General features: G+C 36.3%; 2 protein-coding genes across 2 annotated transcripts; both read left to right on the top strand.

The window, feature by feature from the left end:
* Positions 1-16,480: 16,480 nt before the first annotated feature.
* LOC110907007 lies at positions 16,481-20,143 on the top strand. The gene is made up of 7 exons (XM_022152048.1): positions 16,481-16,581; positions 16,697-16,808; positions 16,962-17,004; positions 17,061-17,113; positions 17,219-17,636; positions 17,713-18,942; positions 19,044-20,143. The coding sequence occupies exons 1-7, from the start codon at positions 16,481-16,483 to the stop codon at positions 20,141-20,143; spliced, it is 3,057 nt and encodes a 1,018-aa protein (XP_022007740.1).
* A 48-nt stretch (positions 20,144-20,191) lies between these two features.
* Positions 20,192-20,704, top strand: LOC110907008 (ATP-dependent DNA helicase PIF1-like). Its single transcript, XM_022152049.1, has one exon. The coding sequence runs from the start codon at positions 20,192-20,194 to the stop codon at positions 20,702-20,704; it is 513 nt and encodes a 170-aa protein (XP_022007741.1).
* The last annotated feature ends 6,832 nt before the right edge of the window (positions 20,705-27,536 follow it).

The following is a 27,536-nucleotide window of genomic DNA, read 5'->3' as shown; positions in this document are numbered from 1 at the left end:
TGCTCCATATTCAAGTTCTAACTTCTGTAAGTTACCTTGATCATCCATTGTTCAGTTTATGCTTAGTTTTTAGCTAAAAACCAAACCGTCGTAACTACGGTTTGACTTTACAATAAATCAGTAATGGTTCAGTCGTATGACGAATCAAAAGTGGTTATGAGTTGGTATTTATGTGGGTAATAAACCTCTAAAATGGTTCCCCCTGATCACCACTCTAACTATGTCAAATGTCGAGTCAAACGTGCGGTTAAAAAGTCAACAGAAAGCTATTTTAGCGATTTATGCATAATCTGTAATATATATGTTATGGAACCTGTTTTGATAATCATAAAACATGATATTAAGTATATAAACTTGTTTGCGCTCGTTTGAATCGATCATTTACTATATAGAACCGGTTCGGAGCCGAAAGTCGCATAAGTTTGACTTTTGCTTTGACTTCAGTTCTGACCCGTTTTAGTGAGGTATAAATATACCTTAGGACTCTCTTAGGACCAGGTCACATGTTGGTATACGCCTCTGTGGTCGGTTCATGAGTTATCCAAGTCTTTTACGTATTTCCGTCATTCGCCTAAAAGTTGACCGTAACGGCCTTTTAAAATTAAAACGAGTATTTCGGACACGTGAACGGACCAAAACCTTGCTTGTTAAATTATAAGCATGTCCTTAAAGTTTCACGTCAATCCGAGGTCTAGAATGAGAGTTATGCTAAAAGGCGCACTTTTAAGAAAGTTTTGTAATTAACGGCGCAATTAGCATAACGCCCATCTAACCCAAGTTTTCGTCACCAAAACTTTTACCCACTGTGGTAAAATAATATTTTGGGAATTTTAAAGATTTTTAATAATTTTTACCTTGCTCATAACCTGCGGTTATGGCTACGGTTCGGTAAATACCGAATATGCCCTTTTTGGCCAAAACGGGAGTTCTACAAGGTCTTTTGACCCGATTCCAGTTGCTACTGATTTTAAATAATAAATAAAGTATTTTAAACTTTATAAACTGTTCGGGAAACTCAGATTTCCTGTAGAACCCGAAAAGCTCTTTAAAAGTCTTTAAAATGACCGAAAAGCCCCTACGGGGCATGATATTAACTTAAACTCGTTACGGGCGTTACGGAAGGTATCCTACTGATACCAAAATATTTTTAAGGCATATTGACTTAGGAAATAAGCGTAGGACACTTATGGTTAACCGTTTCGCCTATTTGCGCACACGGTACGGCTCATGGAACTAGTTTTCGTGCAATAGCCGATATGGGTCAAATTATATTATTTGAACCCCAAAATCCAGAGTATGAACTATAAACCCATATAAAACAAGTCACTGAACTTGTTGGGTCCAACTCATACTCCATTCTCGGTTTTCGCCTTTTCGTGCGAATTAACCATATCTATATATCGGAATCAACCGGTTTAAGCTACGGCTAATACAAGGACCGTTAGGATTCTAAGAGGTTAATTAAAACCTTCGTTCCAGATTAGGAGCCCCAGTAAAAGCTATCGGTGACTTGATCTAAATTAAGGATTAATACTTGCAAAGGTAAATACTTTAACTTATTTCCCCTATATGGGCTTGGGTTACGGTATATTAATACCGCTTGATTGAGCATTATATAATTCCATCGCTTAGGTGGTTAATTGATTAAATATGATCGGCTCATTTAAACAGTTTTGTTGCTTATAAGCCTTTGGGGGGTTTAATGACCGTTGTCCCGGATATCCTTGGCATCATTTTACGAAATGGCCACGACCATCGACATCCCGGTGTAGGCGTACACCCGGTATAAAGTGTCGACATTAAAATTAAAAGACGTAGCCGTTGGTTTTCATACTACGGTTTTACGCAAACGTGGTGTGTCTATAAATCTTTAACCCGGCACGACCCGGGCTACTGAACGCATAAAAGAACATGTAAAACGTTCACAAGATCATTATGAATTTTCCCAAGTTATAAAAGAGTTTGTGCCTTGTGCATTCAAATCAATTTTAATAAACATTTTCAAATGTGTCAGTTGAATGTATTTACCAGTGTAAACTGACGTATTTTCCCCAAAAAGATTAAGTGCAGGTACCTAAACGTAATTGGCTGGTATTAGCTCCCTAGCGTCGGGAGAAGTCTCGCAAGCTTGATTGCAGTATCTAATGGAACAATACTTTATCTTTATTTACGATCCACTGTGGATATATCCAACCCCTGTAATACATTTTGATATTACGATCAGAGGTTGAAATTTATATATTTATCTTATGCTTCCGCTGTGCATTATATAATTGTGTGGTTTGACTATATTGTTGCCAACATCGTCACGGTAATCCCCCACCGGGCCCACCGGTGAGACACGTGGAAATCGGGGTGTGACAGGTTGGTATCAGAGCCAACATTGAGTGAATTAAACACTATCCTAATGTGTTTAATCTCAATGACACAATTGCACATACTTGAGTCTAGACATGAACTTAGGACAAATTCGGATTGATACTCCTTTTTGTCTTTATTTTCAATTTGATTTTTAATAAGTTTTGGAGCAGGAAAATGCCACCTGTTATATTCCGAGGAAGAGGAAGGGGACATAGAGGCCGAGGAGAAATCGTGACACATCACGATCAAGAAGCTGGACCATCTGGTACAAGACATCCTTCGATGACACGAAGCGAAGAGCCACAACGACGAAGAGATCTTTACGAGCCAGCGAGGCATTCCACTTCGCACAGCTCAACGCCATCCTACCGGCACTCCTTTGGGCCAGACTCAGAAAATAATCCCAACAACCCACAACCTTCCTTCATACCTCTGCAACGTTCGGTTTCGCACCGGAACTACGACGACCCTAGTCCGTACTACATAGGTCAGTTTAATCCAGCTGACTACATACAGGAACCTTCAGGATTTGTTCCGCTTGGTCCACAAGACCACTTTTCTGAAGATCCCATGGAGGAAGATGAGGATCCAACTGAACCAGCTCGTGGTACGCCCACGCATCCGATAGAAGTATCTGATGGATCTTCATATCATGGTCCGCAGTATCAAGGCCCAGACAGCTTTATGGCCTTGTTTGACCGACATGAGTGGTACAACACGCCATCTCGACAAACATCTCAACAACCGAGACATCCACAGGATCCCTCTGAGGATTCACGCTTTGAGGCAGTTACGCCACCACCTCCGCCACCGGCACAACCAGTTATACCTGATCCGCCGAGGCGTAGGAGGACAAATGCTCGTATGTCTACACGAGGAGGAGGAGGTATCCACTTCAGCACTCCTCGACATTCTAGTAGTAGCCACTATCCGCCGCTACAAGAAGAAGGACCTTCAAGTCCTATACAGGAGGCGAACTCCGCACCTACTGCACTAAATTCGCCACCATTCGGGTATGACCAGCCCATACCAGCTTATACGGGTCCGACGGCTTACAACCCGTTCGAACCGTCACAAGCACAATACAACTACGGCTATGAGCGCGACCCCTATGTGGTGTCGGCAAGATATAATGCGCGCTACCCTGACGGAGCACATGGAAACATGGGACCACCGGATTACTCAGCTCATGGGTATCCAATACCTCCCAGACCTCCCGTTCCGCATCAAGCGCCACAACCACGATTTTCTCCTCCTGAACAGGAAGAAATACTCCATCGACTAGATCGTGTGGAGAGAGAGTTCGAAGAAGAGAAAAAGAGCCACCGAGGATTTCTCAAAGGCTTGGCGAACCTATTAAAGGGCAAAAAGAAGAAACGTGACCACTAGCCCTAATAGTTATACGAATGTAATTTCTACTTTGAAATAAGTCCCTGCGTGGACAACTTATCGTATTTCAGTCCCTACGTGGACTTATCTTTAGTCCTTGCATGGACACCTATCTTGTATTAGTCCCTGCGTGGACTTGTCACTTATTTTAAAACCTCTCTGGAGGTATGTATTATTTGAAAGACCCGTTTAGGGCGATATGTAATTGTATTTGAGATTTTGGAATGTATGTTATAAGTTTTGTTTTAATATATATAAAAATAAATCAAAACCATTCCTTTTATATTGATCTGCCTAAATAAAGAATCTTAAAAGGGGAAACCTAGCTTGGGGTCTGTTAAGATCTAGTCAAGATGGTACGACCTAACTGAAAAGATTCTGATTCCCTGTTAACCTCTGTACGCATGTTAACCTTCATGGCAGATGTGATTCGTTAAAATCACGCACGTCATTCTTATACAATAATCCTTTAAGGATTTCAAAACCCAACTAAATGATATATAAATCGTGGGTTAAATCACCAATGAAGGTGATCAATATTATTAAGACATCCATTAGTGATGCATTGCCTACGGGCCAACATATTAAAGCATCCATTAGTGATGCAGTGCCTACGGGCCAGAATTATTAAAACATCCATTAGTGATGCAGTGCCTACGGGCCAGAATTATTAAAACATCCATTAGTGATGCAGTGCATACGGGCCAGAATTATTAAAACATCCATTAGTGATGTAGTGCCTACGGGCCAGTATTATTAAAACATCCATTAGTGATGTAGTGCCTACGGGCCAGTAATATTAAAACATCCATTAGTGATGTAGTGCCTACGGGCCAATATTATTAAAACATCCATTAGTGATGTAGTGCCTACGGGCCAACCATACTAAAACATCCATTAGAGGTGTAGTGCCTATGGGCCATAATAATTGTCTTATAAAGACAAAAGGCAGTGGTAGTCTATGACTCTCTGTCAGAAAGAGATAAAAGAACTACGGTTCAACTCTCTATGCCTTTGATTCTCTGAAATCTCGGCTAACATTATAAACCATCATCATGATTAGGCTTTATGCCGCCAGTACTATTTATATAGTTAAAATAGGATATATTCAAATCCTAATATTTAATGAAATAAAAAGTTAACCAAATATGGTCTCTGTACCATGGTTGACAAATTGTCATAAAAGACAATCATATAATAATCTCCTGAATTAAAATTTTGTTATCTTCTGTAACAGATTCAAGTTACAATGGCGGATCCCAACGGAGAGAACAGCCACACAAACGAAGATGACTATGACAATGCGTCAGTGCATTTGACAGGCGCACAACTAAAGGCTCTGATCGACAATGCTGTTCAGGCAGCTATTGATCGTCAACATACTGAGTCTCAAGGCAGAACCGTGTCAAAACCACCCTCTAAACCAAAGACACACTCCAAACCACCCTCTGAACCCAAGAAAGATGACGACAAGCACTCGTCTACTGAGCACAGCGTTCATCGCGATAGAGAATATACTGATGCGTCAAGTGCTAAGGGTTGCACCTACAAATACTTTGTATCATGTAAGCCCCGTGAATTTACAGGGGAGAAAGGTGCGGTTGATTGTATCACCTGGCTGGACGAGATGGACACGATAGTGGACATCAGCGGGTGCGCTGAGAGGGACGTGGTTAAGTTTGTGTCCCAGTCATTCAAGGGCGAGGCCCTGGCGTGGTGGAGAGCTCTGGTGCAGGCTTCAGGTAAGTCTGCCTTATACAAAATGTCATGGGGGGAGTTTATTACCCTCATAAAAGAAAACTACTGCCCTCAGCACGAGGTTGAGAAGATTGAGGCAGATTTTGTCTCACTAGTGATGACAAACCTGGATTGTCAAGCATATCTGACAAGTTTTAACACTATGTCACGCCTGGTGCCATATCTTGTGACACCAGAACCTAGAAGGATTGCCCGTTTCATTGGGGGCTTAGAGCCGGCAATCAAGGCTAGCGTAAAGGCCTCTAGGCCAACGACCTTCAGGTCAGTTACTGACCTCTCCTTGTCTCTTACACTTGATGCTGTCCGTCTGAGGGCACAAAGGAGCAAGGAGGCTGAAAAGCGAAAGCGTGAGGATGAAACCTCACGAAAGTCTGGGAAAAAGCACCGTGGAAACGGTGAAGGCAAGAGAGGGTCGGAGGCAAAGAGAGAGGGGCAGGCTGATGGAAGACCTCACTGCAAGGTCTGCAAGAAACCTCACTCCGGGAAGTGTAGGTTTGCGTCTGGTTCACAGTCGCAACAAAAGACTCCATCCTGTGGGCTATGCAAGTCCAAGGATCATAAGACCGTGGAGTGCAAAAAGATAAAGGATGCAACCTGCTTTAATTGCAACGAAAAGGGGCACATAAAGAGTAATTGCCCGAAGTATGCCAAGAAGGCGGAAGAGACGAAGAAGTCGAATGCAAGAGTTTTTCGCTTGGATGCAAAGGAAGCGGTTAAGGACGACAATGTGCTTACAGGTACTTTTCTCGTAAATAATATATTTGCAAGAGTACTGTTCGATTCTGGCGCTGATAAATCCTTTGTAGACCAGAAATTTTGCCAACTACTAAATATGCCAATCAAAACCCTTGACGTGAAATACGAAGTAGAGTTAGCAGACGGCACGATAGAAACCGTCTCTACTGTTCTAGAAGGATGTGAAGTATCCATTAGGAACCATTCTTTTCCTTTATCTCTACTTCCCTTCAAATTGGCGGGTTTTGATATCGTGCTAGGCATGGACTGGTTATCCCATAACCAGGCCCAAATCATTTGCGGTAAAAGGCAAATAGTTTTAAAAACTCCGAGTGGTGAATCTCTTACCATTCGAGGTGATACGCATTACGGATTGCCCGAAGACGTATCTATGCTGAAAGCTTCAAGGTGTTTGAACAGAGGCTGTGTAATTTACATGGCTCAGGTGATAATTGAAGAACCAAAGCCGAAGATCGAGGATCTTCCTGTCATTTCTGAATACCCCGAGGTTTTTCCTGAAGAACTACCTGGTTTGCCACCAGATAGACAAGTGGAGTTCAGAATTGACATCATTCCTGGAGCAGCTCCGATAGCAAGAGCACCTTACAGACTAGCGCCAACGGAAATGAAAGAACTGAGGACCCAGTTGGATGAACTGCTGGCGAAAGGTTTTATCAGACCTAGTTCATCTCCCTGGGGAGCTCCTGTCCTATTTGTAAAGAAGAAGGACGGATCAATGCGGTTGTGCATCGACTATAGAGAGCTGAATAAAGTTACCATAAAGAATAGATATCCTTTACCAAGGATCGATGATCTATTCGATCAGCTGCAAGGAGCAAGCTACTTCTCCAAGATCGACTTAAGGTCGGGTTATCATCAACTAAGGGTCAGAGATGAAGATGTACACAAGACTGCATTTAGGACTCGCTATGGTCATTACGAGTTCCTAGTGATGCCTTTTGGGCTCACAAATGCACCGGCTGCGTTCATGGATCTCATGAATCGCGTTTGCAAGCCATACTTGGACAAATTCGTCATAGTCTTCATCGACGATATCCTTATATATTCCAAGAATCAAGCTGACCACGAGAAGCACCTCCGTTGCATTCTCGAATTACTACAGCGTGAGAAACTCTACGCCAAATTCTCGAAATGTGATTTCTGGCTACGAGAGGTCCAGTTTTTAGGACACGTTGTGAGTGAGCGTGGTATCCAAGTGGATCCCGCTAAGGTAGAGGCAGTCATGAACTGGCAAGAGCCAAAGACGCCTACCGAAATCCGTAGCTTCCTGGGGTTAGCAGGATACTACCGGAGATTTATTGAAAATTTTTCAAGGATTGCTGCGCCCTTGACTTCCTTGACCAAGAAGAAAGAAAAGTACATTTGGGGCCCGAAGCAGCAAGAGTCCTTTGAAATACTGAAGCAGAAGCTAAGCAACGCACCTGTGTTGACATTACCGGAAGGTACAGATGAATTCGTAGTCTACTGCGATGCATCACACACAGGCATGGGGTGTGTGCTTATGCAGAAGGGCAAGGTGATTGCCTATGCTTCAAGGCAATTAAAGGTGCATGAAAAGAATTACACCACCCATGATTTGGAGTTGGGTGCCGTTGTATTTGCACTTAAGTTGTGGAGGCACTACCTTTATGGCATTAAATTTGTGATTTATTCTGATCACAAAAGCCTCCAGCACCTGTTCAACCAGAAAGAGTTGAACATGAGACAGCGCCGTTGGATGGAAACCCTGAATGATTATGACTGCGAAATCAGGTACCATCCCGGCAAGGCGAATGTGGTCGCCGATGCCTTGAGCAGAAAGGAAAGGGTAAAACCTATCCGAATCAATGCCAAGAGCATTGAGGTTAAGAATAATTTGATGGAAAGGATATTAGCTGCGCAGCGTGAGGCTGTGTTGGAAGCTAATTACCCTAATGAAAAGCTGGGAGTAACTGAGGAGCAGTTGACTCTTAGCAAGGATGGAATTCTTAGACTGAACGGACGTATATGGGTTCCGATATATGGAGGACTACGAGATGTTGTTCTCCAGGAAGCCCATAGTTCCAAATACTCAGTCCATCCTGGTGCTGATAAAATGTACCAAGACTTAAAGGCAAATTATTGGTGGATAGGCTTGAAAAAGTCTGTAGCCGCCCACGTAGCAAAGTGCTTGACTTGTGCTCAAGTCAAAGCCGAGCACCAAAAGCCATCTGGCTTGCTACAACAGCCTGAACTTCCTGAGTGGAAGTGGGAATGCGTAACTATGGACTTCATAACCAAGTTACCCAAAACCAAGAAAGGAAACGATACAATATGGGTCATAGTCGATAGGCTGACTAAATCAGCTCATTTTCTACCCATTAAGGAGACATATTGCTCCGATATGTTAGCCCAACTTTATGTTGATAAGATTGTAGCCTTACACGGCATACCTGTGTCTATTATCTCCGACAGGGATACTAGATACACATCTCACTTCTGGAAAAGTTTCCAGCAATCTTTGGGCACGCGTTTAAACTTTAGTACGGCTTACCATCCACAGACGGACGGTCAAAGTGAGCGTACTATCCAAACGCTAGAAGACATGCTTCGTGCATGTGCGATCGATTTAGGTGGTAACTGGGATAAAAATCTACCCCTGATCGAATTCTCCTACAATAATAGCTACCACACCAGCATAAAGGCTGCGCCTTTTGAGGCATTATATGGTAGGAAATGTAGATCGCCTGTTTGTTGGGCGGAAGTAGGGGAGGTCCAATTATCGGGACCAGAGATTGTTTTCCAGACAACGGACAAGATTGTCCAAATCCGGGAACGTCTCAAGGCTGCCCGCGATAGGCAGAAGAGCTACGCTGATCCAAAGCGTAAAGACTTTCACTTCGAAGTGGGTGAAAAAGTATTACTTAAGGTATCACCCTGGAAGGGGGTGATGCGTTTCGGCAAGAAGGGCAAGCTGAGTCCGAGATACATAGGACCTTTTGAGGTCATTGAACGAGTCGGATCAGTTGCCTATAAACTAAACTTGCCTGAAGAGCTCAATGGAATTCACAATGTGTTCCACATCTGCAATCTCAAAAAGTGCTTCGCCGACGAATCGTTGGTGATTCCACACACAGATGTGCATATAGATGAGAGCTTAAAGTTCATAGAAAAACCTTTGTCGATTGAAGATCGACAGGTGAAGAAGCTTCGCAGAAAGCACGTACCGATTGTAAAAGTCAAATGGGATGCTCGTAGAGGTCCTGAATATACGTGGGAAGTCGAAGCTACAATGAAAGAAAAATACCCCTATTTATTTGAGTAAATCTCGGGTCGAGATTTATTTTAAGGGGGTGAGGATGTAACACCTCGAATTTTTGTGTCCAATGATGTGTTAACACGTGTCATTTGTTTACACGTGGCATCTATAATAAATAAAGGACTAATTTTGACAAACCTTGAAAGTATATAAATTCGAGGGTTATAAATGTCAACAAGGGTAAATATACTGTATAGTATCCCTAAATAATGCTTAAACCTTCAAACGAATAAATTATAGATCGTACAAAAATAAAACGCGGAAGAAAGTGAGAGATTACAAACTACAGGGGTTAACTGTGTCAACATGTTTAATAATACCTCTGAGTGACCCTTTAACGTTCCCAAGACTTTGTAACGGTATTATACCCTCACTAAAATAATATATATGAATTTCGCGAAGTTTCGATATGAAACGAGAAAGTTACGATCGAATTCGTAGAAGAAGGGTTAAAAGCGTCAACAGTGAAAGTTAAGGCTTTCCAATATAATTAATAAATAAACCGGGGACTTAATAATGCGGGTAATTAACACGAGGCCCCTATCGGTAAATAACCGAGGGCCAAACCGCAAAGTTACCCCTTCAAAACCGAAAGGTCAGGTGAATCATTACGAAAGATTTCGTTATTAATGGCCAGATTCTGTAATCATTGCAAAAAGATTTAAAATTTCTGAAATCTTAACCTTAGGCGACCCGCATGAAGGTTATAGTTAAGTTGAGGCGGGCCGCGAGCCACCTCAATTACGCAACTGATATTTGATCTTTAGGCGACCCGCATTAAAATGCATGGGAACTCCCATGCGGGCCGCGTAAAGTGCCCAGATGCAGAAACTTTGTAGTTTCTTGCCTTTTGGAGCTTTTGAACGATCAAACACCAATTAATGGAGCATGGGCGCCCCCTACACGACCCATACACCTCTAGGACACCTACCCATCATCTCTGGACTATTGTGGTAGTTGTAATGATCATAGGGTCTTGTTCTTGGCTATAAATAGCACCTTTGTGTGCATAACATTCACAACAACCCAAACACACATCTCTGGCCATTCTAAAGGCTCCCAAGTGTTTCCTCTCTGTTCCATATTCAAGTTCTAACTTCTGTAAGTTACCTTGATCATCCATTGTTCAGTTTATGCTTAGTTTTTAGCTAAAAACCAAACCGTCGTAACTACGGTTTGACTTTACAATAAATCAGTAATGGTTCAGTCGTATGACGAATCAAAAGTGGTTATGAGTTGGTATTTATGTGGGTAATAAACCTCTAAAATGGTTCCCCCTGATCACCACTCTAACTGTGTCAAATGTCGAGTCAAACGTGCGGTTAAAAAGTCAACAGAAAGCTATTTTAGCGATTTATGCATAATCTGTAATATATATGTTATGGAACCTGTTTTGATAATCATAAAACATGATATTAAGTATATAAACTTGTTTGCGCTCGTTTGAATCGATCATTTACTATATAGAACCGGTTCGGAGCCGAAAGTCGCATAAGTTTGACTTTTGCTTTGACTTCAGTTCTGACCCGTTTTAGTGAGGTATAAATATACCTTAGGACTCTCTTAGGACCAGGTCACATGTTGGTATACGCCTCTGTGGTCGGTTCATGAGTTATCCAAGTCTTTTACGTATTTCCGTCATTCGCCTAAAAGTTGACCGTAACGGCCTTTTAAAATTAAAACGAGTATTTCGGACACGTGAACGGACCAAAACCTTGCTTGTTAAATTATAAGCATGTCCTTAAAGTTTCACGTCAATCCGAGGTCTAGAATGAGAGTTATGCTAAAAGGCGCACTTTTAAGAAAGTTTTGTAATTAACGGCGCAATTAGCATAACGCCCATCTAACCCAAGTTTTCGTCACCAAAACTTTTACCCACTGTGGTAAAATAATATTTTGGGAATTTTAAAGATTTTTAATAATTTTTACCTTGCTCATAACCTGCGGTTATGGCTACGGTTCGGTAAATACCGAATATGCCCTTTTTGGCCAAAACGGGAGTTCTACAAGGTCTTTTGACCCGATTCCAGTTGCTACTGATTTTAAATAATAAATAAAGTATTTTAAACTTTATAAACTGTTCGGGAAACTCAGATTTCCTGTAGAACCCGAAAAGCTCTTTAAAAGTCTTTAAAATGACCGAAAAGCCCCTACGGGGCATGATATTAACTTAAACTCGTTACGGGCGTTACGGAAGGTATCCTACTGATACCAAAATATTTTTAAGGCATATTGACTTAGGAAATAAGCGTAGGACACTTATGGTTAACCGTTTCGCCTATTTGCGCACACGGTACGGCTCATGGAACTAGTTTTCGTGCAATAGCCGATATGGGTCAAATTATATTATTTGAACCCCAAAATCCAGAGTATGAACTATAAACCCATATAAAACAAGTCACTGAACTTGTTGGGTCCAACTCATACTCCATTCTCGGTTTTCGCCTTTTCGTGCGAATTAACCATATCTATATATCGGAATCAACCGGTTTAAGCTACGGCTAATACAAGGACCGTTAGGATTCTAAGAGGTTAATTAAAACCTTCGTTCCAGATTAGGAGCCCCAGTAAAAGCTATCGGTGACTTGATCTAAATTAAGGATTAATACTTGCAAAGGTAAATACTTTAACTTATTTCCCCTATGTGGGCTTGGGTTACGGTATATTAATACCGCTTGATTGAGCATTATATAATTCCATCGCTTAGGTGGTTAATTGATTAAATATGATCGGCTCATTTAAACAGTTTTGTTGCTTATAAGCCTTTGGGGGGTTTAATGACCGTTGTCCCGGATATCCTTGGCATCATTTTACGAAATGGCCACGACCATCGACATCCCGGTGTAGGCGTACACCCGGTATAAAGTGTCGACATTAAAATTAAAAGACGTAGCCGTTGGTTTTCATACTACGGTTTTACGCAAACGTGGTGTGTCTATAAATCTTTAACCCGGCACGACCCGGGCTACTGAACGCATAAAAGAACATGTAAAACGTTCACAAGATCATTATGAATTTTCCCAAGTTATAAAAGAGTTTGTGCCTTGTGCATTCAAATCAATTTTAATAAACATTTTCAAATGTGTCAGTTGAATGTATTTACCAGTGTAAACTGACGTATTTTCCCCAAAAAGATTAAGTGCAGGTACCTAAACGTAATTGGCTGGTATTAGCTCCCTAGCGTCGGGATAAGTCTCGCAAGCTTGATTGCAGTATCTAATGGAACAATACTTTATCTTTATTTACGATCCACTGTGGATATATCCAACCCCTGTAATACATTTTGATATTACGATCAGAGGTTGAAATTTATATATTTATCTTATGCTTCCGCTGTGCATTATATAATTGTGTGGTTTGACTATATTGTTGCCAACATCGTCACGGTAATCCCCCACCGGGCCCACCGGTGAGACACGTGGAAATCGGGGTGTGACACAATATAATCACTATCAGAATCTGTGTCATTGGATTCTTCAACATCCGACTGGTGATCCAAATCCTCGGTAATTGGAGCAACTTCTAAATTGGTTGAGGAAGTATCGTCTTTCGAACTGTCATTGGCTTTGGGTTCAACAATCTCACATCCATTCAAATCAAAGGCAGTAAGCAGAAAGATGTAATCCGCTATGTATCTTAAAACAAGTACAATTCCTGTTTGCATACCCATGTAGTGTACAACCTTTTCCCATCCATCGGTTATAAAGTAACAATTCCGAAGAGAATCACGTTGAAGTACTACATAAAAAGAGTCCCACTGATTCTCATAGATCTTAAATATCTCTTTAAGTTTACCAACTCCAAACTGACGTTAACTAACTCCTTGGGTATTAGCTGAACAAAAAGATATAAAATTATGAAATCAACAAAGGTACAGTAAAATTAACAACTATACAACTAATTACTATAGTAACATTTAAGTATTGGATTAAAATATCAAAACTTACCAACACGTCCTTACAAACATCAGTAAAACTATGGGAGAATGAATCCATACATCCAAAGTTCCTCTCAAACGATATTGATGTGAACAAAGAAATCATTGGGAGTTTTGTTGGATAATGATGAACTTTTTCAAAAGGTGTCAGCAGATATGTATATGGTGCAGTTTTTTTAAATACCAACAGACATCCTTCTTTCAATGAAAGGTCAGAGACAACCGAGGACCATCCTTCTTTTAGAGCAAAACTTCCATTGTGTTTTGAGAATCGGTAATCCCATCTCATACCGTTTACACACTCTATAACGCCAATGTTACCAGGAACTTCTTTGAGTAAATGATTGTTTGCAAAGTTTTGTGGTATTATCTGTTGAGTTCAAGTATTTAAGTATTGACAAGTGTTATATGTGAATTAATTGTTAACAATAAAACTGTAGAAAATGGTTTTAATGTAATAATCTTACCAAGATTTTGGAATTAAGAGAGTCCAAATATTTATAAAAGGACATCTTCCAAGATATGATGTTTCTGGTTAAAAATGAAAGAAAAAATGAGACAATGTATTTTATCAGATACTTCATTATTTATAAAGACTGTGATAACAAATATGAACCAACAATGTTTAACATTATCTAGAGTATATCAATAAATAAAGATTCCTCTAAAAACTGTAGAATCGAGTAGCAAGGAAATAACTTTTTTTTCTGCAAGTCCATAAATAAAGGATTTGTCATTCAATCATATTATTTAATATCAAGTAAGAAAAAATAACAAAATATATCTTATCGATTGCTTTCAAGAAAACAAATGTAGCACCATATCAAAGAAAACTTCAAATCGGAAACATTATAAAAAATAAAAAAGCTTGTAAAATTAAATTGATACATCATCTAAAACATGCTATACATGATAACAATCTTCATAACAGTTTTTAACCATGTGCATGTGAAACTAATGTGCATACAAATTTTAACAAATATTGTTATACCTTGATCGAAGTTGTTGATGATGTGAAAAGTAAGAAGTACTCAAGTGGAGTGATTGAATATTGAAATGGACATCGGTGATTAAAACTTGAAGCACTTTTTATGAGATCATACAAACAATTTTGTAAAGGTATGTGGAGAGTCGTTAAAAAGGTAAAGTATGTTTCTATCTGCCTCTATGTAAAAAGGTAAACCGCCATTGGAATAATAAATTACATTTGACTGCCATTGAGATAAGGAAGTTACATTTTACCCCCCTAATAATACAACTGTCATTTTCAAATAATTCAAACCATTTTCAAAATACTTTGAAACTCTTTTTCTTGAGTGCTTAACAATCTTCTTCATTCAGATATTTGAAATTATGGATACATGTAATAGAATTTCAAGTAAGTATGAACTGTTCCTTCAACCAAGTCAAAGTCAAGTCTGTGCTGAAGCAAGGAAAAAAGGAAGCGTGTTCTGCAACAAAAGCGAAACAACAGTGGTTTTCATCGTACATCAACATCCGATTATGTTAAAAGGATTCCATTATTAAACACTCGAAGTGGTATGCCTTATAGAAAATTTTACAAGAAATATATATTTATATGTTATGTTTTGGGAATCCTTACACGTGTTTCGTATTTTACAAGTTTCAACAACCAATGTTGAAAGAAGGAATGTGTATCATTTTCCTGCTTATGCTACTCCAAATATTAGTAGTAATTTGTTTCACTCATCTATAGAAGTAAAAGGTATACTTACAGGAGATATTTTTTGGTAATTTCAAATAATTTTCACAATACTTTCAAACTTCTTTTCTCGAGTGGTCAACAATCTTCTTCATTCAAGTATTTTAAATTATGGATACAGATAACGCAATTTCAAGTAAGTATGAAGTGCTCCTTCAAGCAAGTCAACGTCAAACCTGTGCTGAAAAAAGAGAAAAAAGAAAGTATGTTCTTCAACAAAAGAGAAGCAACAGAGGTTGTCATCCTACATCAACATCTGATTCTGTTGAAATGATTCCATTTTCAAATACTTCAAGTGGTATGTGTTATAGTTTTGCGAACAAAATTTAAAAGAAATATGTATGTATATGTTATGTTTTTGGAATCCTTACATATGTTCTATTTTACAAGTTTCAACCACCAATGTTGAAAGAAGGAATGTGTATCACCTTCCTACTTATGCTACCCCAGATATTAGTAGTAATGTGTGTCACTCATCTACAAAAGAAAAAGGTAAACTTACTGCAGATATTTCTTTCTAATTTAATTATGAATTGTAGTTTTATTCATTTATTTTATATACTTTTGTCTTATAAGATTCATAAAGAAAAATCTCATCAAGGAATGTACATCACACTCCTTTTGGAAGTACTAAGCAAACATCCTATTTTGTTGAGAGGACTCCATTATCAGATATAACAAATTGTATGTTTTAAATTTTTGGATTCAAAATATTTGTTTAATCTTAGGTTTTATGAATTGTTATATATGTCTTGTTTTACAAGCTTCAATATAGGTGGATATCTAAAATTGAATTACCAATGAGTGATGAGATGTTAGCAGATTCTGTGGTTAAGAAGGTTCATGAAATTTCTAAAGGTATAAGTTACGAATGTAAATTCCTGTTAAGTTTTCAATATGTAGATAACTTATGTTGACTTATAAATTTGCTAAGTCTGTAGATTATATTGATCATGGAGATGCCATCTTTGTGTATTCTAAATGTGATGCAATGTTATGGGAAGATGAAATGCTTAGGGGAAATAAAAAACGTAAGAAAACATCCTATTCTCTTTGTTGTTCAAATGGAGATGTTGAGCTACCACCACCGCCTACACCTCCTCCATTACTACGTCATTTATATAAAAGTCATACCTCATAGTCTCGCAATTTCATGGATAATATTCGAGCATATAACATGATGTTTTCCTTTACATCTCTTGGTGGGAAGGTTGACAAAAGTTATCAGAGAGGTAAAGGTCCTTATGTATTTAGACTAAAAGGTCAGAATTATCATCGAATGGGTAGTCTACTTCCGGACGATGGGGAAGAACCCAAATTCTCACAGCTTTACATATATGATTCACAAAACGAAGTGGTAAATCGTCAAAAAGCAGTAAGGTAATTTCTTTATGATAATTGTGGCATTTATGAATATATATTTTGCTTCTCAGTATATTTACATTCATTATCATTTGAAATGAATGTAAATTTTAACATTTTATATTTCTGACAGTTCTCAGATAGAATCCAAAACTACAAGAAACAACCAGCTTGATAGTACAACCATCAAGGGTCTTAAAGATATGTTGGATTCTTGCAATCCTCTTGTCCAGTCCTTCAGAATGGTAAGAGATTGTTTTCAAGAAAATGGGTGACAAGATGTAAGCTTGAAGCTTATTGGAACAAGAGATAAGGATGGAAGAGTTCACAATTTGCCAACAGCATCAGAAATTGCTGCGTTAATAATTGGTGATTTTGATGGAGCATTTGATAAACAGGACATTATTGTTAGAAAGAAGTCTGGTGGTCTTCAAAGAATTAGTGAGCTCCATCCTTTTACCTTACTTTGCAATATCCACTTATTTTCCCATATGCAGAAGATGGTTATAGAGTTGGTATTAAACATAGAGGGATTGCGATTGATAATGAGGTACTTAGAACCAATCTTACAATTAGAGAATTCTTTTGTTACAAAATTCAAGATAGACAGAATCAGTTTTCATTGTTACTTAATGCGAAAAAACTATTTCAACAGTTTTTGGTTGATGGATACACGATGATAGAATCTGCCAGGTTGAATTATATAAGGTCACAACAACCTAAACTTAGAACGCAAAGTCTTAAGAACTTGAATGCTACTGTTGAAAGTGGAGAGAATAATGCCTCAAGTTGTGGTAAACCTATACTTTTACCTTCATCATTTACTGGTGGTTCTAGATATATGATGCAAAAGTACTTGGATGCTATGGCAATTTGTAAGTCTGTTGGATATCCCGATTTATTCATAACGGTGACTTGTAATCCAAACTGGCCTGAGATTTACAGGTGTTTGCACGATAAAGCTCTTAATGCTGAAGACAGACCAGATATTATCTCTAGATTATTCAAGTGTAAATTGGATCATCTTATAAAAGATTTCAAGAAAGATAAATTCTTTGGTGATATACAAGCAGGTACCCTTTAGTTATATTTTTTTACTTTGAACATCTAATTATAGTTATCTAACAGCTCATTATTGAAAAATTTCAGTTATGTATACAGTGGAATTTCAGAAGCGTGGACTCCCACATGCTCACATATGTTTGTTCTTGGGTGCTGAAAGCAAATTTCCAACTGCATCTGATATTGATCGTGTTATTAGTGCTGAGATACCAGATAAAGAAAGAGATCCTGAATTATATGAGCTTGTCAAGCAATTTATGATTCATGGACCATGTGGTACAGACAACCCACTTTGTCCATGTATGGTTCAGCAAAAATGTTCTAAAAAGTTTCCCAAAAAATATGTAGATGAGACTTGTGTTGATTCTGAAGGATATCTTGTCTATCGTCGTCGTCAAACAAGTAATACAGTAGTAAAGAATGGTGTGACACTTGATAATAGATTTGTAGTTCCTTACAATGCTCTCCTGCTCAGAAAGTATCAGTGCCACGTTAACGTTGAATGGTGCAACCAGTCAGGTTCTATCAAATATTTGTTTAAATATATTGATAAGGGGTCTGATAGAGTCACGGCTTCTGTTTTTCAATCCAATTGCACCAACAATGATACAGAACAGAATGTAGCTGTCGATGAGATAAAAGCATACCTTGATTGTAGATATATCTCTGCTTGTGAAGCTTCTTGGAGAATATTCATGTATGATATACATTATAGATCTCCAGCTGTTGAAGTATTACCTTTTCATTGTGAAGATGGTCAGAGTATTGTGTATAACAATCATGATAATTTGTGTGATATTGTTACTGATCTAACTGTGAAAATGACAATGTTCACAGAGTGGATGAATTGTAACAAAGTCGAGGAATTTGCCAGGACATTGAGATATGTTCAGTTTCCGGGATATTATGTATGGAATGCTAAAAATCGCAAATGGAATCGAAGAAAGCATCCGTATGGATCAATTGGGAGGATACATTATGTCCCACCATCACTTGGTGATTGTTATTACCTAAGGATTTTAATGAATCATATTAAGGGACCAACCTGTTTTGAAGATATAAAAACAGTTCATGGACAGGTTTTTGAAACATTTAGAGATACATGTTTTGCACGGGGACTGTTGGATGATGATAAGGAATATGTTAATGCTGTCAAAGAAGCAAGCACATGGTCAACCGAAGATTTCTTGAGGACTTTTTTTGTAATGTTGTTGCTGTCAAATTCGATATCTCGTCCTGGTGTTTTTTGGTCAGAAACGAAGTCCCTGTTATGTGAAGACATTCTGTATCAGCAACGAAAGATAACTGGTATTGCAGGTAATGTGATTATTTTATTAAAGTTATATTCAACTACATTAAAATTATGCAATAGCTCTGTTATTGGGAAAAACTAATACTTTTTTCAACATTTGTTTTAGATTTGGATCTTCAACAAGAAGAACTTGAAAATATCTGTCTATCTGAAATTGAAAAGTTGTTACTTACCAATGGAAGTACAGTGAGAAATTTTGATGATATGCCAAGTGTTCAGGACAATTATGCTTCATCGTCGAACAATCGATTGATAATGAAAGAATTATCGTATGACATACTAGCTCTTCAAAGGGAACATGATGGTTATGTAAAGTGTTTAACTGCCGAACAGGAAATGATATATCAAATTGTTACGGAAGCGACTGAAAAAGGTGATGGAGGTGTGTTTTTTGTATATGGTTATGGTGGAACTGGAAAGACGTTTCTTTGGAAGACATTCTCAGCTGCATTACGATCAAAAGGTGAAGTTGTATTGAATGTTGCATCCAATGGAATTGCTTCGCTTTTGTTGGATGGTGGTAGAATTGCTCATTCAAGGTTTGTAATTCCAATCAACATTAATGAGAATTCAATATGTTCGATAGAGCCTAATACTGAGTTAGGTGATTTAATTAAAAGAGCAACTTTGATTATTTGGTGTGAAGCACCTATGACTCACAAGCATTGTTTCGAGGCTCTTGATAGAACAATGAGAGACATATCACGTTCCAGTCAACCGAACATGGAATCCAAGCCGTTTGGGGGAAAGGTCATTCTATTTGGTGGTGATTTTAGACAAATTCTTCCGGTCATCCCTAAAGGTACCAGAACAATGATAGTCAATGCTTCTTTGAATTCTTCTTATATATGGCAATACTGTCAAGTACTAAAGCTAACTGAGAATATAAGATTAAGAGTTGGTTATCAGGAAGCAGATTTGAAAGAAATAAAGGAATTTGGAGAATGGATTTTAAAGCTTGGTGATGGTTTGCTTGGTGAAGAAAATGATGGTGAGATAGATATTGAAATACCAGGTGATTTACTTATTCATGACCAAGTCAATCCTATTTCTTCTCTCATTTCATTTACATATCCGGACATGAATAAGTTTTTGTGGGATTTAACGTATTTCCAACAAAGAGCGATTCTTGCTCCAACTAATGAAGTAGTGGATTCAATAAATAAAGAGTTGTTAGAGAGTCTGCCTGGTGAAGAAAATGTTTAATTTAGTTCAGATAGTTTATGCCAATCTGAGGAAGAATCAGAGCTTAATATGGCATTGTTTCCTGCTGATGTGTTAAACAATCTTCATTTATCTGGTTTACCTAACCATAAATTAGTACTGAAACTTGGTGCTCCAGTGATGTTACTCAGAAACATTGATCAGGCAAATGGATTGTGTAACGGTACACGTTTACAAGTCACGAGGCTCGGAAAAGTTGTGATTGAAGCAAAAATTATCACAGGGACTAATATAGGTCATCATACTTTGATTTCAAGACTGAAGATGACACCTTCTGATAAAAGAATACCAGTGAAGATTTCTCGAAGACAATTCCCACTTTCACTGTGTTTTGCTATGACAATAAATAAAAGTCAAGAACAATCATTGGAGCGTGTTGGCTTATATCTTCCACGTCCAGTGTTTAGTCATGGCCAGCTCTATGTTGCTGTATCTAGAGTAAAAAGTAGGAAGGGGTTGAAAGTTTTGATTTGTGATAAAGAGAAACGAGTCTGTACAACCACTACTAATGTGGTTTACAAAGAAGTTTTACAAAATCTATGATGATACTAAACATCTGTCAACTTGGCAACGTCTGTTGGGTATAATGGAGGAACTGTTGTTAGGAAATATTTGTTGGAAAGCAATACAACTTTTTGAAAGCATCTGATACTTGCTCTGCATTAAGCCTATCCTGAGAACACATGCTGCGAAAAATGTTTATATCTGGCGTTGTAGTAACAAGTTTGCAGCTCTCATTCTTAATGAGAGTACTAAATTCTTTGTTAATAACATTATTCTCTTAACATCTGTTTACTAACCTTTGTAATTTCTGTTGACTGACCTTTTTAACATGGGTTGACTAACATTTGATACTTACTATCTATCCATCTGACAAGCTCTGTTGGAGATAATGGATGACCGTTTTTAGGAAAGTCTGTTGGAAAGCAACAGAGGTTTTTAACAGTTAATAGACAACAGTGGTTTGCTATCAACATAATGGAATTGATGTTGAATAAACCTATTGACCATTAATTTATATCAATTTTGTAAGTCTGCACTAATTATTTTTTTACTCTCTATCAATATGTGTTATGCATGGTTTTCTAAGAAATGATCCGTGTTTGCACACGGGTCTTACCGCTAGTACTAATAAAAGAATGAAGTTAATGCCAAATGGCATTCTCTCATTTCATTTACTTTTATCTAATTCCATGTGGCATTCTCTTATTTAATTTATTTACATATTAAACTAATAATATTAATGTATTAAATTAATCTCTAAAATTATTAATACATAATATAATATATAAATATAAATGATTATTGTACATTATCTCAATTTATCTTTGCGTCAATTTCTTAAACTTTATTTTTTAATAATTGTATGGATTTTGTCTTTGTTTTCTTTTTTTTAATTAAAATATTTAAATTATAAACATATAAATAATTAAATTAGTGTTGAAATTAAATTAATACTAAATCAATATATTAGATTAATCTATAATACTATTAGTTATTGATATATCTAATAATACATAAATATAAATAATTGTTGTACTTTATCCCAATTTATCTTTGTACCGATTTCTTTAACTTTATATTTTTTAAAGATTACATAGATTTTGTCTTTGTTTTCTTTTTTTATTAAAATATTTAAATTATAAAAAAGATAAATAATTAAATGAATATGTAAATTAAATTAAAACTAGGAATAACACCCGCGCGCGTTGCGGCGCGGGTACATTGCAATTATCGAATGGATTAGTTTAAAAGTTGTGTGATGCGTTAACCATATGAAAACATGCATTTCGACATATCTGATCGAACTCAATGTAACCTATATAAGCATTGCGATTAGATCAAAACATAAAGTAAATCAAATTTATACCGTACAATCATAACGTATTATATAGGATCCGACTCATACATAGAAACGTAACGTGTATAACGGAAAAACTGACACGTATAATCAAAAGAAATTAATTAAATCTTTTGAAAAAAAGACACCACAATACGACTCCACTCGGTTCGAAACAAAATTAACGAAACATTCATAAAATAAGCACGGAAACAAATTATATATGACCTCACCCATTTCCCAAAAAGTTCAAGTTGAAACATACGCCAACTCGAATTTATACCGAAATGTACATAAAATATGCACATAATAGATTTTTTAAACAAAAAGTACTATATTTAATCTGACTCGTTTCCAGAAAAAAAAAAGTTTACGTCAAAACGTAGAGCAAATCGAATCCATACCGACACGCACATAAAAATATGCACGTAAAAATAGGTTTTTTTAAGCAAAGGATGTATATGGGTAAACTTGAAACAAATTATATTTAGTAAAAAAAATAATAGGTTAAATACATTTGTAAAATCGTGCCAAGTATCCCCAATTCACACAACCAATAACAGAAGAGCTCATAAAATTAAAAAGAAAAAGAAAAAATAACACTGAACGAAAAACATACGTAAAATGGTTGGATCACGCACACTCGTTGCGGTGTGTTAATGCGAAGAAATTAGACCGAAACGTAAAACGTAGAAAGAAAAAACTAAGTTAATTTAGGGCCCCGCGCATTGGAACGAACTTGTCAAACGTAGAATAATAGACGTGTTGCGATAGGCCTGTCAAACGGGAAAAACAGACAAAAAACGTTGAACCACAGAGACACGCAGTTGCCGCATGTTGACTTGCGAAATTTTAAATGAAATATAAAACGAAAAACTTGCAAAAGATGAAAAGTATTGGGGATCAAATTTGAAAATAAAAAAGTTTTGGGATTAAATTACCAATAATGAAAAGCTTTGAGTTAAAAGTTAATAACTAAGGGATTAAAATAAAAAGATAAACAACCTTTGGATTGAAAATGAAAAATCATTTTTGAAACTCTCCCAATCATAAAGTACAACAATAAAAGCAACAAAATGTTGCTTATTTATATGTGGTAATATAATTAAATATGTATTTTAAATAAATTTTATATAATCCTTAACTTATATTTTAATTTATGATCAATATTAATTAAGTTATTTCTAATTATTGTAGAATATATTTATATAGCATCTTGAGTTTACATCTGGTCAGTGGAATAAACTAACGGAACGGATTTAATTTGCTTTAGTTATTAACAATAACAAATATATAATTTGAAGTAATAATTACTGAAATCCCCTGCGCGATTCGGCGGGAATTCAATTTCGATCGATATCGATTTAGTTCACTATGGTAATAACACTATGTATAACAACCGAAAGAAAAAAACCAAAGAAATAAAGTCGTTAAACTTCAGAGTATAAAAAATTTGTGGTCATTTTAAAATATGTATAAACTTAAATGTTCTTGTCACAAAAACATAAAAGAAAAGAAAATATTATTTTAAAGTGAAAACCGTTAATTAAGTTTATGCTCAAGGTAACGTTTAACATTTGGAAGTACTAGCATATTATTTATGTTAGCGTTCCATTTCAAATTATTTATAATTAAAGTTGTCTAAATCGTAAGTTTTAACTTATGTATTTAATAATAATTAGCAATAGTTATCTGTTATATATTGGCCTTTTAATATGTGTAAATTAATTTCAAAATAATAATAATTATAATAATAATAATAATAATAATAATAATAATAATAATAATAATAATAATAATAATAATAATCTTAATCTTGATTCAGTTAACCAATTATCCTTTTTATAATTAATAAGTACATTTTTAAAGTGAATTTAATAAGTATGATCCTTCAACATTATGAATGTAAATATTCATATATTTATAACTTCAATAGCCAGAAAAACTTATTATTTGTTGACAGATCTCATCCTAGACGTTTTAAAGAAAGTAACAAATGAAAAAGAGAACAATAAACTCCAATTCAACTATCTTATGAAATGAACGTGGTCACTAAAACAATGAAAACCATGATTGATTGTTTCTCACATGTGAGTGTCTTATACTCTACCCTTCTTTCTTTATAACTAACAAAATAGTACATTATTGAAAAAACATCAAAGATCCAACATATATAGATCATAACATAACAATTAACCTGAAACGTTTTTATCAGTCCTTAAATATTGAGTGTTGCGTTGTTCGTTAAACTCTAGTTACACATTTACATGTGCATAGGAATGATTTAATGTGTTTTTAACTATTCACCAGAACAATTAAATTATACATTTAAGTGTTTAATAAGTTAATACTACTTAAAGTTTGGTTATTGTAGCTTTAATGATTGTCCCATTTATTCCATTAGTTATGTTATAGAACTAAGTTCTCTACTTGGGTTATGTACAACATAGGCACCGCAAAACGCAACTTTAGTTACAACTGATAGATATTCCGCGTAAGTTATTCTTTTATATATTTGCTTTCGCTCGGCATCAACATCCAACCTTCTTATCATATCAACACCCTCTCTTTTCTTTACGATAAATCTTATGTATTAATACATCGACAACTAATTGTGCCATTCATGTTACATGTTGGTTGATTAGTCTTTTCCGTCATCTTGTCTCGACAAATTCAAGCTTGGGGACCTTCACTGGACAATACTATTGTATATCATAATCAAACTAAGTTTTCGAATCTTATATACAAGTAGCCACGGCCCTCTTAGTATTTTTCGTCATCAATTTAGCTTCTTAACAACTTTACTCGTTTATGAACTTCTTTACTTGTAGTTTTCTCGTGCATCTCCAACTTGACTTTTTATCATCATTGATCAAATTGATCATCACCACCAACTTGACTTTTTATCATCATCAACCTTGCTATCAAGCTCATTGACATTTGAGTCTTCCCTGCGAAATTCTAAGAAATATTCTCATAAACTTTGTTTCCTTGTTGATTTATATAAAACGATCATGCATGTGCTTGTCAACAACCATGTTTTATATGGTTACTTGTTTCACTATCAATCAAATGGATGATACGAACAACACCAACCCATGTGCAACGAATGAGAATAAATATAAATCTTATATTTGATATCCAATATAAAATAAAGAATAAACAACTTTCACATGTATAGACATAACATCATTCTTATTTGTTTTTGCAATAAACCATAAACAATCAAAATTTAACATTTGGAATATATATACTTATAGTATATACTTATATGATGAATGATAGCCCCGTTCATACTAAATTATTTGTATAACTGGATTGATAGCACAACGAACCTGTTAAATTCCATAATTATAAACTAGTAATTATAATGTAAAGCTAAGATTTGAATTTAAGTATTATGTTATCGTATTATCATATAAATAAGATGAAATGAAAAAACAAAAGGTTATAAACAAGAGGTTAAGAGATACCTTTCTTTTAATTATATAATAGCCATTACTAGCTGTTAGTTGACATCTTATGTTTGTCAACAAAACTAATGTGGATCGTTGGTTCACGTATAGTTTTGTAAAGAAAAAGAAAAAAAAACCCTTAGGAAGTGTAACACCTAAAATTTATACTGATAAGTAACTAAACATAATAATGAATTATGCACTTGATGTTGGTTAAAAAATAATTATGGTTTAAAGCTCAAAAACAAAATAATAAGGAAAGTCCGTGGGAGGGCAAAATGGTAATTGTGTGCATGAAACCCTAAAATGGAAAGACTAAACCTGCCTCCTCTCTCATATTCTCACCACCCCTTGTGTTTTCTAGAGAAAGAGGGGCTAGTGAGAGAAAGTCAAGCTTTGAATGGATTTGATTACGGTTTTAAGAGGAGACCGAAGGAATCAAGGAACGTTTCTTGTTACACCCTAATTTTTAGGTGGGCTCGGACTTGAGGTTTACGCTTAACAAATTGAAATAGATATTCACGATTAACACAACGAAAGTCTTGGGAGTATAAAATAATTAGAGTAAATTGCCAAAATCGTCCCTCGTCCCTGAGGTTTGGGCATCTTTGTCATTTTCATCCAAAACAACTTTTGTGTACAATATAGTCCTTCACTTTTGTGATTTTTTGTCATTTTCATCCAAACATCTAATTTGCTTTATTTTTTCTATCAAACATTTGGATGAAAATGGCAAAAAATCCCAAATCTTATGGACCATTTTGGCAAAAAAGTCAGTCGTTTGGATGAAAATGACAAAAAAAATCCCAAAAGTGAAGGACTATATGGTACAAAAAAGTTGTTTTGGATGAAAATGACAAACGTACCCAAACCTCAGGGACGATTTTGGCAATTTACTCAAATAATTATTACAAAATACAATTGTCCGAAAGTTCAAAATAATATACAGACCAAAGTGTATAAAAGATCCACAGGCGGATCGAATAATAAATGATTACATAAGAGACTACTAGGCTTCTTGCATGGAATTGCAAATTCCACTAAGCAATTACCAGGCAGCTTCCAGCCTATTTACGTTCTTTGCAACCTACACTTAGTCTTTTAAAGATACATCAGTTTTTACTAGTAATTACAATTAACCGACACATTTTGAAAATATTTCAAAATCATTTTATATACCATTTGGTATATTAATTTTCATAAATAACTTGGGACAAACTATATCTCTTGTTATCAGTATTACATGCTTGCCAATACATATGGGGCCCGGAACTAAACTCCGAGACATGATTAACCGACACAGCACTTTAATCCACATATTGGATAAGAAAAATATTTTATCATAGCATTAGCATATGCCGGTGTATGCCTACACCCCGTGCTTAGGTCGTGGCCATTTGCAATTAAATGAGCCGAGAATATCCAAGATAAGGTCGCATTAACCCCCCAATGTTTAAGTTATCAAGCAATACGAATTAAAACAGTTTATTTAGATTTTGGACAAATAGGTCATTGATCCTATACCCGACCAAGCGGTAATAATTTTCCGTATCCCAAGCCCATATGGGGAAAATAGGTTAAGAGTATTTACCTGAGCTTAAATCTTTACAATCCAAAGATATTTATAAGCACAATCGTTTAAACAAAACAACTAACAAGGTTTCAATTTACTGGACACCTTTAGTCTGGAATGAATGGAATGAGGATCCATTAGAATGTTAACGGGTCTTTATTCAAGTCATATGACTTGGATCGGTTAACTATAATAAAAACGGTATGGTTCGCTAGATTAAGCAGTGTCCGGATAGAATGTGGTTTGTACCCTCACAAGTACTATGACTTGTATAATATGGGTTAAACAATATTACATTCTGATTATAAATGAAGTTGAAGGAATTTGACCCAATTCGGTTAACTTATATAAACTAAGTTATATAAGTCAACCGCACGCGCATAGGCGACATTGGGTGACCGAATGAGTCAATGTCAAGTTCATTATGCCAAAACATCTTTATATGTTTCCATATCAGTAGGTATTTCAATTTATATGTTCATCATGATTCAAAACCATTTTATGCTC

The sequence above is a fragment of the Helianthus annuus genome, chromosome 14 (genome assembly GCF_002127325.2).
Source record: "Helianthus annuus cultivar XRQ/B chromosome 14, HanXRQr2.0-SUNRISE, whole genome shotgun sequence".
NCBI classification, from domain to species: domain Eukaryota; kingdom Viridiplantae; phylum Streptophyta; class Magnoliopsida; order Asterales; family Asteraceae; genus Helianthus; species Helianthus annuus.
Note: the sequence above shows the minus strand (reverse complement) of the source record. Positions and strands in the feature narration are given on the sequence as shown.

Bases quoted from the DNA above. Each gene is read 5' to 3' on its own strand.
- LOC110907007 (XM_022152048.1), top strand. From the start codon at position 16,481: ATGGGTAGTCTACTTCCGGACGATGGGGAAGAACCCAAATTCTCACAG. The intron at 16,809-16,961 runs GTAAGAGATTGT...TTTGATAAACAG, and splicing joins TTGTCCAGTCCTTCAGAATG to GACATTATTGTTAGAAAGAA. The intron at 18,943-19,043 runs GTAATGTGATTA...CATTTGTTTTAG, and splicing joins AAAGATAACTGGTATTGCAG to ATTTGGATCTTCAACAAGAA.
- LOC110907008 (XM_022152049.1), top strand. From the start codon at position 20,192: ATGGCATTGTTTCCTGCTGATGTGTTAAACAATCTTCATTTATCTGGT.